The 13,797-nt window shown below is 37.8% G+C and overlaps 1 protein-coding gene across 1 annotated transcript in view; it reads left to right on the forward strand.

Moving 5' to 3' along the window:
* Window positions 1–13,797, forward strand: part of ANGPT1 (angiopoietin 1) — a 166,691-nt gene that overhangs the window by 106,820 nt on the left and 46,074 nt on the right. The window contains exon 6 of the mRNA XM_009469352.2: window positions 4,989–5,090. Within this exon, the coding sequence (XP_009467627.1) occupies window positions 4,989–5,090 (102 nt within the window). The remainder of the gene's footprint in view (window positions 1–4,988; window positions 5,091–13,797) is intronic.

Raw genomic sequence — 13,797 nt, forward strand, 5'->3', positions numbered from 1 at the left:
ATGTATAATTCTGTTCTCCTCAAAAAAAGACCTTTGGGAGGTTTTTTTGATGAAAATAAAACATTAGTCTGTAAAGGAGTCTGATTTTTTTGAAGGCTTTTGGTGCTAAGGTACCTGAGTCAGTTGAAGCTAGGAACATGAGCTAATAACCTAAGCCTAACTTATACGTGGAGGAATGCTGGCTGTCCCTCTGACCAGGCACTACTGAGAACAGCCCTCAACAAGGCTAAGAGCTGATTACCTGGGAGAGGAAAATACAGTGGTGTCCAGAAAGTTGGCCAAACAGGAGGGAGGGAACCACATGTGTTTGGAGAATTTATTCCTACTTCAGTAAAATAGTGACCCTGCAAACAGGAAAAGGCAATAACAAATATTACCAATGTTATTGTCTATAGTCATTTTATGATGATATAAAGTATGTAAAACTTATTTCCAAACTGAATTTGGTTTTATTAGAGGCCTTTGGAAGCCTGCAGATGTCAAGATGTTAAAGTTTACGAAGAAATTAGAGCTCATTAAACCATGAGTAGAGTTGGGGTCGGCGAGTACTATAGGCAAAGATCAATATAACTCGTGAATGTGAATGGAAAAATAATGGTCATGACATAAAATACATACACCCCTTTAAGCATTACTGAACAGGACAAGAACAATAAAAGCAGTTCCCTAGAAGCTGTTCAACTCAAAACAGAGATGTAACATCAAAGTCCAAATTGCATGTACAAATTGTCAGTGGCTTTTTTTAGACTTATTAAAGTTCATAAACCATCCCCAGAAGCTGGGTTGCAAGGAAAAACAGTGGTTACCTGAAAGCACTGTGGCACTGATATTTCTGGTATATTTACCTTAATCCCACTTCACTGGTAATACAAGGACAGTGACACTATGGAAGCCATCCTGTGTTTCCGCTGTATCCCTGTTTGCAGACACTGCAACCAAGCACTACAGGCAGCACGACTCAGCTGATATCATTGCATTATTTTTCCTGGAGGCTTCTTGTTTTAGCAAGAACATTGCAGGGGCAGCAGGGGGGGGGAGAGAGAGAGAGAGAGAGAGTGTTAAGGGCATTTCTGCTACCACCTGTTTCTGTCTTGCCCTAGCGATAACACAGCAAGAGCTGATCCCAGGCATGTGAGGAGTGTGATTGCTTTAACAGGTGTTTTTTCAGACATTAAGGTTGTGTTAACAGTCTGCAAGGTAGTGCTGTGCAGAGATAGCTGAACTAACTCCAGCTGAGATAGCTTCAAAATCACATCAATGCAGCACTGTGCCAGGACTAATTAGCCCAGAGGCAGCACCACGCTGACACAGTTAGATCATTCTGGGACCCAAGGTAATATCCTGATAGGTACTCCATGGAGACATACCTGCTTGTTTAAAGCCAGCTTAGTTATCTGGATTACCACAATACAATGTACAACTCTGACATGTCTTAAGAGGCCTAATATATTGTTACCTTCTGTAATACTTGCAGCCACTGGCAACTGTCTCATTTATAGTAATATTATACTTCAGGTCACAAAAATATACCTTCATTTAATTTTATATTTCCTAAGGGATACTTACTAGAATCCTGACATTCAATAAAAAATATCTCTTTGTCATATATACAAATCTTACTGTCAGTTCTAGTTTTTTGCTGGTTTTACCTTCATATATTCATAGAAATTTATCCTCCATGCTTACAGCTCCATATCATTTGTATGCCTCATTTTTATATGCTTACATATTTAGATTGCAATTTTTCTTTCATGTTCCTAGCTTCAGCAGTTCATTAGTTTAGTTCATTAGTCTTCCAAACCTGCATCAAAAATCAGTGATTAATTTCTGTTTAAAAGGATCTTAATAATATTCCATATTTTTGAGATGGGAAGAGAAAAAGAGAGGCTAAAAGTATTAAGCTAATTAATTGGCTTACTTTGATGTGTGTGTGTGTGTACAATGCCTGATGGTGTTGACAAATGATTGTCCATAGGCTATAGTGAAAGCAAAGGCAAGAAGAGTCCTCTCAGTCCCCTGCAGAGGTGGGGTCAGCTACAGGGGAAGCAGAGGCTGCTGATGAGCAAAGGAGCAGTGGGAGTGAGGTTGTCACCGTTTTGGAGCTAAAGGAACCATGTCACCTTCAGCAGCTGAAGTAGGCCAGGGGGACTGGTCTGAGTGCACACAGAACCTCCAGATCTCCCCTTGGATCAATGTATTGGACTCTCTTACTGTCTCCTCTAATGCCTTCACAAGCATGACTTCTACCAAATTCTGGGTGCACGGCACTGAAAATGTAATGTTATTAATTGCTAGTGGGGTCTATATATCTGGGTCTTTATGGCTCTGCAAAAGCAATTGCCACTGTTGCCATGAATGCAGCCTTCACTCCTTCCCCTCTACATTCTGCCTGCGGACTTCCTACCAAACTGGTGTCGATGGTCTCTCTGAGCATATCTGCCAGAATTTTAACCCATTAAATGTATGCTAGCCCCATATACTGTGGAGACTGTTGTTACCTTCAGGCTTGTTTTCTGCATAGCAGATACACATTCCCTGAATCTCAAATGGCTGGTCTTAAGCTTGTTGCTCCATGCCAACAGTGTAGACTTGTGATGTCTTAGAGTGCATGCACTTAAAATGCAGTACGTGGTAATCCCCCTCCTTTTATTTACTTTAAAATTGGGCTGATCTCTAAATTATTATTATGAAGTTTATAATAATTTAGTCCATAAAGCTAAAATATGTATAAATAATCTCATACATGTCTTTTAGTAGCTTGAGTATTTTTACCTATGCATTTAAGGAAGGGCAAGAGTGCAATGCTTTGGATGCTCTTTTAATCTAAATCAAGTTATTTTATTTACAATAAACTCAAAATCTAAAGACGCATACAAATTCAAAGTCACTTTTCTTCATCCTTTTCTTTTCTGGTAGAGGGTTAAATATCAGAACATGCTAAAAGGTGTTTAATGGCTGAGTGCCCTGACCTTGTCTGGGACAGAAGCCAGTCCAGGACATTTGTTGGCTAGAGCTATGCACAATGAACATCTATAATCAGCTTGGCACTCCTGTTAATACAGCAGGTGTTTGTGTCTACCACCGTGGAAAGTGCCAGACCACACAAGGATGGCTAGCAAATAATGTGCTGCTGTAAATCTTTCTTTCACTGTGCAGTTTTCTCTTTTAATTTGGTATATTATTCGGAAAACATCAAAGTCTTTTATAGGTATTTTATTATATTTTAGTATCAAAACTCCATCATTTGTTTGTGCGCGTCTTTAAAATGACTAGTCTTAATACAGTTGAGGATTTAATGCTTTAAAAATTGGCAGTGGATTCATTGGAGCTTGAAATGACTTATAAGGAAAGTAAATCCATCATTTAGAAATTCTCACTGTAAATCAGACTAAAGAAATCCTGTAGATAAATGTGTTGTCTCACAGTGACTTCCCTGAAGGAGGAATAGGGCCAAAATGTTTGTCTATCAAATTGTGGGTTTTCTTGTGGTTACCCTAAATCAAGTTCACATGTTTGCACTGTTCAGTATTCTGTTTCCTTCCTGTACCTACACAGGGACTTCACTCGGCAAGCCTGGAGCAAACTAAAACAAAGGCACTTGCACAGGATTACTGTGACAATGCTTATGAGTAGCAAAGACATGGAACTGATTTGCCTGAGGGTGGAATATGGTTCTCTAGTCAACTGAGGGACGAATTTTTATTTAACTGAATTGGATAGTAACCTTCAATTTGACAAAGCAACTTAAAGCTTTAAATTACTGACCAGTGCTGAATGGATTGACTCTTGTTGATGTGAATGCCAAACGCTAAGCTAATGAGTGACACCTCTTCAACCCTCTCACATATTGACATCTTACTTAAAAAGAGGGATATAACTATTCAAGAACACAGACAAATGAAATCTAGGATAGTTGCAGTGCCAATATGGCACGGATGAGTACACAGGAATGAAAATCAGGAAAATTTGCTTGCGTGAGTAGCACTGAGAAACTTAGTCGGATCTCAAAATCAAGTGTTATACAAATATAGGAACAAAAATGAATACTTTCACTTGCCGCATATAAAAAAAAGTGAATGGATAAGCAGTATTTGCATTTTTTCATAATTTATCTTCTATATTTTTGAAAGGATAATGTAAGAGTGAAAAATGAATGAAAATTAAATATACATTTTGATTATTATACAGATTATTTAAGATTATTAACAGATTTCAGTTGACACAATATTCTAACATCAAGCTTCAGCAGTTGTCAAATTGTTAAATTATCCTTAATATACAGAATCTCAGTAACTAAGTTAGAATTTTATTAGTTCAATGATGGCATGGTATGATCTTACATGTTCAGTATAGGTCTTAACTTCTGAGTTTGTAGCACAGACCTCTGTTCCTATCTATGTCCTCTGTCAGCTGTAAGGCAGCTTAGATTGAGACCAACTGTTTCTGTTTTGGGACACTGCCTGGCACACTGTAGGTAACATTACAATACAAGGCAAAACAGAATAATCTCATCTGTGCTACATTTTGGACTACTTGAATGGATATTTTTTGTAAGAACTCCAGAAGATTCTTTCTTGGACAGAATGACACTCTGCTAAAAGCTATAGAAAACTATTATCACTGAAAAAAATACTCATTTGTTAAGAGGAAGGCAGTGATTTCAGCGGCACTGCAGAGAAAATAGAAAAGGAGCATGGAGGAAATGTGAAGAGGAGAGCTGAGGATGCGGTGGAGGATGATGGGCAGATGTTCTTGCTGAAAGAACAGGAGACATTACTGGGAGAATTACACTGAACGTAAGGAGAGTTCCAGTTGTAATCAAGTGATTGAGGATGCCATTGAGGGCAGAGGGCATGAGTCCATAGGAAAATAGGCTTCCTTAGTTCTGTTATTCACAAGTATTTTTTCCCCCTAAGATGATAAGATTCCAATGCAAGTTCGTTTTATTGTTTTTTGTTTTGTTTTGTTTTGTTTTTATTGCTGCATAGGTCTTTTGCAATATGGAAATTGCTGGAGGAGGATGGACGGTTATACAGCACCGAGAAGATGGGAGTCTGGATTTTCAAAAAAGCTGGAAAGAATACAAAATGGTAAGGTGAAAAGTGTGGAATAGCTGTAGAATTCATAGAAGCATTGAATTTCAAATAGTACTTCCTATTATGTTAAGCAGATAGTTCTCCCTATAGTGATGTGGTGTGGTCCTACAGTCTTTTAAGAGCTACCTTTTGTCATGTCTGTTACTTTCAAAAATCATAATATTCTCTTTACTCAGTTGACTATTATTTCCCATAACTTAGGGTTTCTTTCAGATCAGTTACTGAGATTAAAATGAGGTCAGGCCCAGACATATGCACTAAAGAATGTTGCTGTCTGTCCCTCTGAAGTTTTGACTTGCTGTGACGTGAAGGGGTAATAGGCATGTGATGATGTTCCTAATGCATGGATGTTTTCAGCTGAGGGGAACCCCTTCAGAACTTGGAGCATCTCAGATACGAATGAAAAGTTTTACTGGGGTTTATCCCAAGTCATACAACACCTTTGCCAATCAAACCAATGTACTGGAAATGTTGATACTTCGAATAGGATTAAAAGAAAATAAATAACTTACCAAATTACAGATGACATTACTTCAGCAGGCTATTTTCCCTTTGCCAACTCAAAAAAATTTTACTCCAATCTAAATAACTTCTGAGTTTTTTCATTCGCTGCCTGATCAGACTTTCTGATGGACCTCCTTTCTCTGAGTCCCTGAGGACTGGCTTGGATTTCAATGACATTCCCACTGAAGTTTTCAGAACTGTGTTATCAGCCTGGAAGAGGAAAATCTTTTTTCCAACAGTTTTCAAAAAGCACTAAATGAAGAGAACATTTAAAATGTTTAAAAATAAAAGCAAGTTCAGTTCAGTAAAAATTTCTATGGGAAAAAGTTCTGTTACAGAACTTACCATTTTGGAAATAAATGTAATATCAGGTTAATGAAACAAAATGTCATTTTGGATTTTATGGATGCTTTTTTTTTCAATGTTTTTAAATTACTTGTAAATATAAATTATAGGGGTAAAAGCTAACCATTTGGGTCAGACTTCTGCTAGTATGGATAACCAGAGAATGTAATCTGTTTCATAATATATGTGAAGTAAAAATAATATTAAAATGACAACTGGATATTTTTTAATGGATTTGCAAAATTGGACGCTTTTTTTAGAATTCATAAAGTTTTAATTTAGCAGGAAACTTGAAAACTGTTTTGCTCTATTTTGGTTCAGAGTCAAGTAAAATATAAAACATCAATTTATTTTGGGGGAACCAAAAATTGAAGATTCTACCACTTTTACTTATGAGAAAATTAGAGTTTGTATATGCAACCTAACTTGTTCTTTACATATGGGCTGTTTTAATTTATAAATTTATACATACTATATGAATTATTGAGATTTCCTCAGTTTTTCTTTCCTGTGCTTTTTCTTAGACCATTTAATAAAAACAGCCCTTCTTTTTATCATGTGACCTTTTTTTCCTATATATTCCTTTACTTAGTCAAACATTTTCCTCAAATTTTCCTTTATAATGGTGTGAGCCTCTTCAGGATTAGACTATGTTGGTTTTGTCTATTTCAAGCAGTCTGAATTAATTTTGATTCCCTTTAGGAATGCCATAGTCTTCTAAGAGATCATTTACTTATACCAAAAGAAAAGGATCTGTTTTGGACTTTTAGTGATAGCTAACCTATAAGTCATGAGAAAAGATGGGATTTAGGCTTGCTTTTGCTTCTATGAACCATTTCACCAAAGTAACTAGCTTAGTCTCCCTTCTGTGATTATCTTACATCACAAAATGTTGGATGATAGAGTCTGGTGGATGCTCTGTGGATTACTGGAATACATGACAGTGTCTGAGCTTCGAGGCACCACTAACTTAATTCCCTTATTGTTCAGAGAGGGTGCATGGTGTCTATTGGATCACACCCCCTCTCCTTCCTGATAGATCTACCTTGTGTTTCTTCCAATTTAAACTGGGTAGTGTGGTGGGGGACACAATGGTACTTGGTCTTGGAGTGGTTGAACTTAATATATGTTCTCTCAGCCCATAGTTCAGATACAGCTTTCCAGATTTGCTAAGACATTCTTGTTGTGCTTGTATCTCACTAGGGCCCCAAATCTGACAGAAATAAACAATATCATAATAATATAATAACAGCAATAATAAGTCTGTGGGGTTTCTTTTAGTTTCAATGCATTTAGTTCTTATTGGAAAAGAATCTGGAAAACTGTTGAAGTTATTCAGTTACAAGCAAGTACTGACTGCAAGCTTCTGAGCTGGACAGGGGCTCAGGCCACCAGCCAGCGGTACTGCTAGTGCCCTCACAAGTTATTGGCTGTTCCAGTTTTAGGAGGCCATTGCACATTTTCTCTGACTAAGCTGAGATCCTTACAGCAGGTAGCTTGGAAAAGGTGCACATGGAGTACTCTAGAGAACAAGATATGGAGGGTCTAGAGCACAAGTCTTATGAGGAGCGGCTGAGGGAGCTGGGGCTGTTTAGTCTGGAGAAGAGGAGGCTGAGGGGAGACCTTATTGCTCTCTACAACTACCTGAAAGGAGGCTGTAGTGAGGTGGGGGTCGGTCTCTTCTCTGTAGTAACAAGTGATAGGACGAGAGGAAATGGCCTCAAGCTGCGCCAGGGGAAGTTTAGGTTGGATATTAGGAAAAACTTCTTCACCGAAAGGGTAGTCAGGCATTGGAACAGGCCGCCCAGGGAAGCGGTTGAGTCTCCATCCCTGGAGGTATTTAAAAGACGGGTAGATGTGGTGCTTGAGGACATGGTTTAGTGGTGGGCTTGGCAGTGTTTTAGGTTTATGGTTTGACTCAATGATCTTAAGGGTCTTTTACAAACTTAACAATTCTATGATTCTATGATACTCTCTGCAGAGGTGAGTGACAGCACTGCTGGGTTACAGGAGTCACCTGGCAACAACTTACCCTGCAGACAAACTTTGAGGCAATCATTGTCTTTGATCCAGTTTCATGCTGGTGTCTTCAGCTTACATGGACGTACTTCAGTTCCTGTTCTATATCGTTTCCAGACACCAACACAGGAAACAGGCTAAGAGAGAGAGAAAGTAGCCATAAATCTTTTGAAAGTAGGAAATATGCAACTCATCCATACATAGATTGCCACAAAGTCTGTGATACTACAGTAATAGAGGTTTTTCTAACTAACTTTTTCTCCTTGTTCTTTTGGTTCCATTTCCATTCGTGTCCAATCTCCACTCTGGAAAATAAAATTACACTGTCTTTGGTGTCTAACAAAATCAGTGATGAATACAAAACCTTTTACACAGATTTATTGTTATGTAAGATTGGTCATTCCATATTCTTCCTTAGTGGCATACGTGCCTACCAGTATCATTCAGTTTTGTTATTAGTCTTATGCCATGCAGTTTAATTTGTGCCTTCTAAGAACTCATTTCTGACTATGAAATCTGTTGGGCCATTTCAGTTTTGTACATTTAACACTAAATGGAAGAAATTCAGGGAAACCCTGTGGCTTCATCCTCCCATCCTTTTCTTATAAGTATCTACTACATCTGTTCTTTCACATTTTGCGATGGCTTTTCCATTATACTGTTTGTTGCTTATCAGAAAAATCTTAATTGGAGCAACAAATAATTTCTTTAACAACAGCAGCTAAGATCACCCTGAAGCAGGTTTCAACCATTTTTCATATTTCCTTGCCTGAGGAGGGAATGTAAAACATTATTAAAATTTTGATGTCTAGAAGGAGAATATAATTTAAAAAACTATTGCTTACCATCTGCAAACCTGAACCACTTTTAGAAAAGAGGTTTCCACAAGCTTACTTTGTAAGACACAGTTTCTGGCATTTATTAGGCAGTCATTAACAATAATCAAATCCAAGCAAATGATTAGCTCATGCACTAACTTGGCTATCAAGACTTGCTCAAATTTCAGCTTTTCAGTTCTTGGATGAATGCACCTTTCCCAGTCACTGTCTCCATTTTTGCCAAATTAGGTGATGGAGTATTAGATTCCTTATCCTCTAGCTTTTTAGCATGTCTAGTTTAATAATTTCCATGAATTTCACAGAAGTTATTCCACGCTCAAGAGCCCAACATTCACGATCATTTTCCTAGGGGGGCTTCTTGGGGGTCAAGTCTACTGGGGGCTTCCTCAGACCTTTAAAATTATTTTATTGCTTTCTGTCATTGGAGAAAGACTCTCAATAGGTATTTGAAATTACGTGCCTTGGCCAGCCCACAACAATCCTTTTCCTAGCGAGATTTTTTTCCTGCCTGTCAGTATTTAATTGTACTGCATGCCTTTATTGCTACAGTATTGTGATTTTCCTTTCTCTGATGAAAGCAAGCTATCACTTTTTTAAGCATTCATAATGTCATGAGCTAGATTAGGATCACTTGTACATATTAGACTCACATCTGAATTTCTAAGCTTTATGGCAACCACCTCCTATCTTCCTGACCAGCAGCTGGTTTTTCTTTTGGTTCTGTGAGGCAAGAATGAAGTTCAGTGGTAAATTCCGCACCCCCTTAATCTCATGTTCCTGATTAACATCTAGGAATCCAACACCAGTTCAGTGCTTAAAACAAGTCTGCTGCCAACTTATCTCAGAAGTCATCACTAGCAGTTCTGTGTGCCTGAAAAGCACATCTACAAAACTACTTCCATTTCTGTTGGAGTTTCTTCTTTTTCTTTTCTCCTTAAAGCTGGTGGGCCAAATTGATGGCTAGCTCCATAATGCCAATATGATATGATGCCAGAGCAGGATAATTTATGCTTTTCCAAGGCTTAAATTCTGCAGCACACTGAGAGCCGGGACACAGAGATGGTTACAAGAACTTTCTCAGGAAGTATTTCCGGATGATGTTATAGGAGGCATTTACATTATGTTATCTGGAATAATCTGACTTTCCTCTGAGCCTCAGTAAATTATAACTAGTGTAACAAGTCTGGTGATCCATATCTCCTGTTTACTTAAAAGACAGCTGAACACCTCTTCAGACTGTAAGTCTGATTTCCTTCTAGGCATGATGTTTTTTACCCTTTTTGATATACTTCCTACAATTCACCTCTGTGAGTAAGCTCTAGTTTGGGCATAGATCCCACCCATTTCCTGGAAGACCTTCTAGTTTGTGACAATCAGGTAGCTGGCCACCTCATGTTTTCACCTCACCAGTCCTTGCAAGTCCTACAGACTGCAAGTTGTATATTTGGGCATCTAGATCTACCTGAATTATTCATAACAGGAGCTACCATTCCAACAAAGATTTTATTTCTTAGTACCACCTTTCAGTTCATTCTGAAAACTTCCAGATGTTACTTACATTTAATTTTTATTTGCAAAGTGTCCAGCTCCTGTTTTAGAATGTAGTCTGCTAATTCCTTTTATGGTCTCCATCTGTTTTAAGTCTTATTTTTTTAGTCTTATTTCTCTTGTGAAAGTTTCAGTTCCAGTTTTCAGTTTTGTTATCATTCTGCCCACCTTTCCTGTCTCTAAACTCTGTCACTTTTTTTGTTCCATATTGCTTCAGTAGCAATACTAACTTGCACTTTTTTTCTTTTTCAAAACAGGTCCTTAACACAATTAACATTGTGTTTGACCTGAGCAAGTAGGCAAAAACTCAAGCTGTTGTACTGTTCCCTTTTGGAACATTAATTGATGATGGATATTTCTCTGATGCAGTTTTGTCCATTTACAAAGATTGTGCAGATTCTTTTTTCTCCCCAAACACTTGAAGAATCAATTACAGACAGAGCTCCAACCCCTTCCAGACACATTAGGTTATTAATTATGTTCATCACTTTTTCAAGTGAGAGGCTGACTGCATAAAAAGCAATGCACAAGGCGTGTTTTTAAATTGTTTGTTTGTGTAAGCTTCATGATTCTTGTTCCACTATTTCAGTGGAAAGCAACTTCAGATGTGTTTTTTTTAAAACAAAAATTACATAAACCATGTGGCTTGGCTGAGGATAATGTCCTTGACAGAAATAATAAATTTGCTCATAATTTGAGTGCTCATATTGTGGAAACAATATCTTTCATAATTCTTGGTTTTATTAAACTTAGCTATTCTGAATTAATTTTAAATCCTTTTCTGGATTATAAATATTTAAGCTATGTTATGCGGTGATATGGTCACAAAATCTTCACACTTCTTGCATTCACAGTAGTCTGATATTACTGATACGTTTGCTGTATTCCTTTTTTCTTTAAAAGAGAACTCAAATACTGTCAAACAGCTCTGAAGATGGTAACTGCTCTTTCCGTGACTATTCCACATTAAGTGAGTTTGTCAAAAGCTCATTATTTGGATCTTCATTCATGCTAAATTTTTCCCTTTAGACTAAAGAAAAGAGATTTCTGGGAGCTAAAAAGTATATTCCATCGCGAGCACGTGATGCAGCTCCCCGGGTTCACAGGATGTCAAGTACCGAAATGGCTGTTGAAACTAACTTCACCTAACTTCTTCTAGGAAGATTTAGAAAGCTGCTGCTGTTGTTCACAGAAATTAAAACACTCATCAGCTTTTCAGATACCGTCTTGTAATTTTGACAGGAATTTAAAATTAGGAGACCTTTATCGTCATGTGGAAAATGTACGTACACATACTAGCCAGAGATTCCTAGCTACTAGCAGGCCTGTGGTTTTATGACGTTAAGAGGTTTCCTCCATTGATTTTGGCTTGAGCGATATTCAAGTCATCTATTTTTTGGTCACAAACAGTAACACAAAGAAATATAAGCAAAGCAACAAAATATTACACTTAATGTACATATAGCCAGATACGTAAACCTTAAAAGTATGATTGTTGATTGATCTCATATGGACATAAATTTCCATCTTCACTGTTATTATCCCTAAATTGTTTGGCTATAAAGGATCACCCCAAGGGCAAAGATATACAGCTGCTCCTGATAATTAGGTAATTGAGTTTTACAGTAAGAACCTGCATCTTCCTTCCAACGAGAGTTTTTGTGTTTCCCTGTTTTGCTCAGGAGGGATCCAGTGGATGGGGATCCTACTCCTGTTAGACTCAATTCCTTCTTCCTCAACTCCTAGGCCATACCTGTACTAGCACATTGAACAGGGCCATGGCCTGCGTGTGACCAGTCTTGTGACACAAGATCCTCATCACTAAATTGTAGTGGAGTTTTGGTCTGACTCAAATAACATTCCACAAATAATACCCAAGCAGTTAGGGGTAATGGGCCATTCTCAAATGGCATTTTGCACAGGGCTGCCTTGTTTTCAGAGCTGAGAAGCTTTTACTGTTAGCACATGGGTTATTCTGGTTTGCTTTCTTCTGCTGAGCAGAGCAGTAGGGGCTGTTCAGAGCTCTCTTCACAGCTTCTTCCCCTGTGGCTTAGTAAAACAGTTCTGAGGGAAAGAATTGTTGGTTCAAAGAAAATGGGGAGGTATTTTGAAGGTAACCTGGGAATAGGAAAGGAATACAGAAAGTTTTGTGGGAGGAGGAGAGCCTTCATAACACTATCTGTACCACATCCATCCACCTAGCTAGCTAGCTAGCTGGAGGTATATCCTGTAATTCCTTCTGCAGAAACAGCATCACGTTCTTTCCCTGCCAGTAGTGAAGAATTTTGTAAAATGCCTTGCAATATCAGCATGGTTCTTCCTTTGAGATTTGAGGACAGGATGGACCTGTGAGAAAGGCAAGAACTAGGGAATGCATGTCCTTGGAAAAGACAGAAAGCATGTTGCTTCTGTACTGTAAACAAACAAGACAGGTTGGGAGTGGTGGTGGTGTTGAATTATTATGTTGCATGACTAAGTTTATGAGAGTGAGTTATGAGTACAAGGGGATAAAAAAGGCACACTTCAAACATGAATAATTTTGTAACATATAGTCATAAATATATTTCTTATGATAGTACACTTCAAAGTCATAAGTTGCTTACATCTGAGAAAAATCATTTACTTCAAGTGACTGGGATAGATGACATGGAAGTAATTTGTTTCTTTCAAACATTTACAAAGTAATTTGACTATAAGGAAATTATTTTTGGTGACTGGAATGTGTATTAAGATACTGCGTGAGTAACGCCTTTCATGGAGACCCACTCTTCTGTGATAGAGAATGACATGTCACGCTAGTTTAATAAAAAGTCAATTCTGACTGCAACTATTACTCAGATAATTGTCACTTTCATCAGTGTTATAAATAGAGCCAGCAAGTTCTCTGCTTCTCCTGAGGTCTCAATCCAGAACATTCAGTGGAGATAGACATGATATGTCGTGAGAGACCATATTCAGTTTTATCAAAACATGCTCATAAAACTATTCTGGTCCTGACCAAGACTGAATCTTCAGTGTACATTTCAACAGTATGATCTAAGAGAACAAGAATGAAACAATATTTGTTTCAGAGGGCTTTGGATCACTAGATTGGGCACCAGAGAAGATATTACCACACAGGGAAGCATCTTCTTTATTTTGGGAAATATTTTGGGATGTAAAATTAAACACAATTTTGTGTTGGAGCACAGTTGTGTTTTAAATATGTTATACTCGGCACAGTCTTCCCTATGCAAACATTACTGGATAACATTCGTTTCAGCTGTTGTGTTGATACATGGCTATATACTTGTGCCTACTCTGCCACCAGTGCTTCAATTCAACACCATTAATGTATACGGATAAGACTCTTGTGGTCTTCCAAAGGCTGTTAATATAACCATGTAAAGTATTCCTTACATGTAAAACTTAATAAATTTTATGTAATGATATCAGGATTCAGCTTA

This window comes from Nipponia nippon, unplaced genomic scaffold, assembly GCF_047370975.1.
Source record: "Nipponia nippon isolate SJK-2023a ecotype South Korea unplaced genomic scaffold, ASM4737097v1 scaffold_1, whole genome shotgun sequence".
Lineage (NCBI taxonomy): Eukaryota > Metazoa > Chordata > Aves > Pelecaniformes > Threskiornithidae > Nipponia > Nipponia nippon.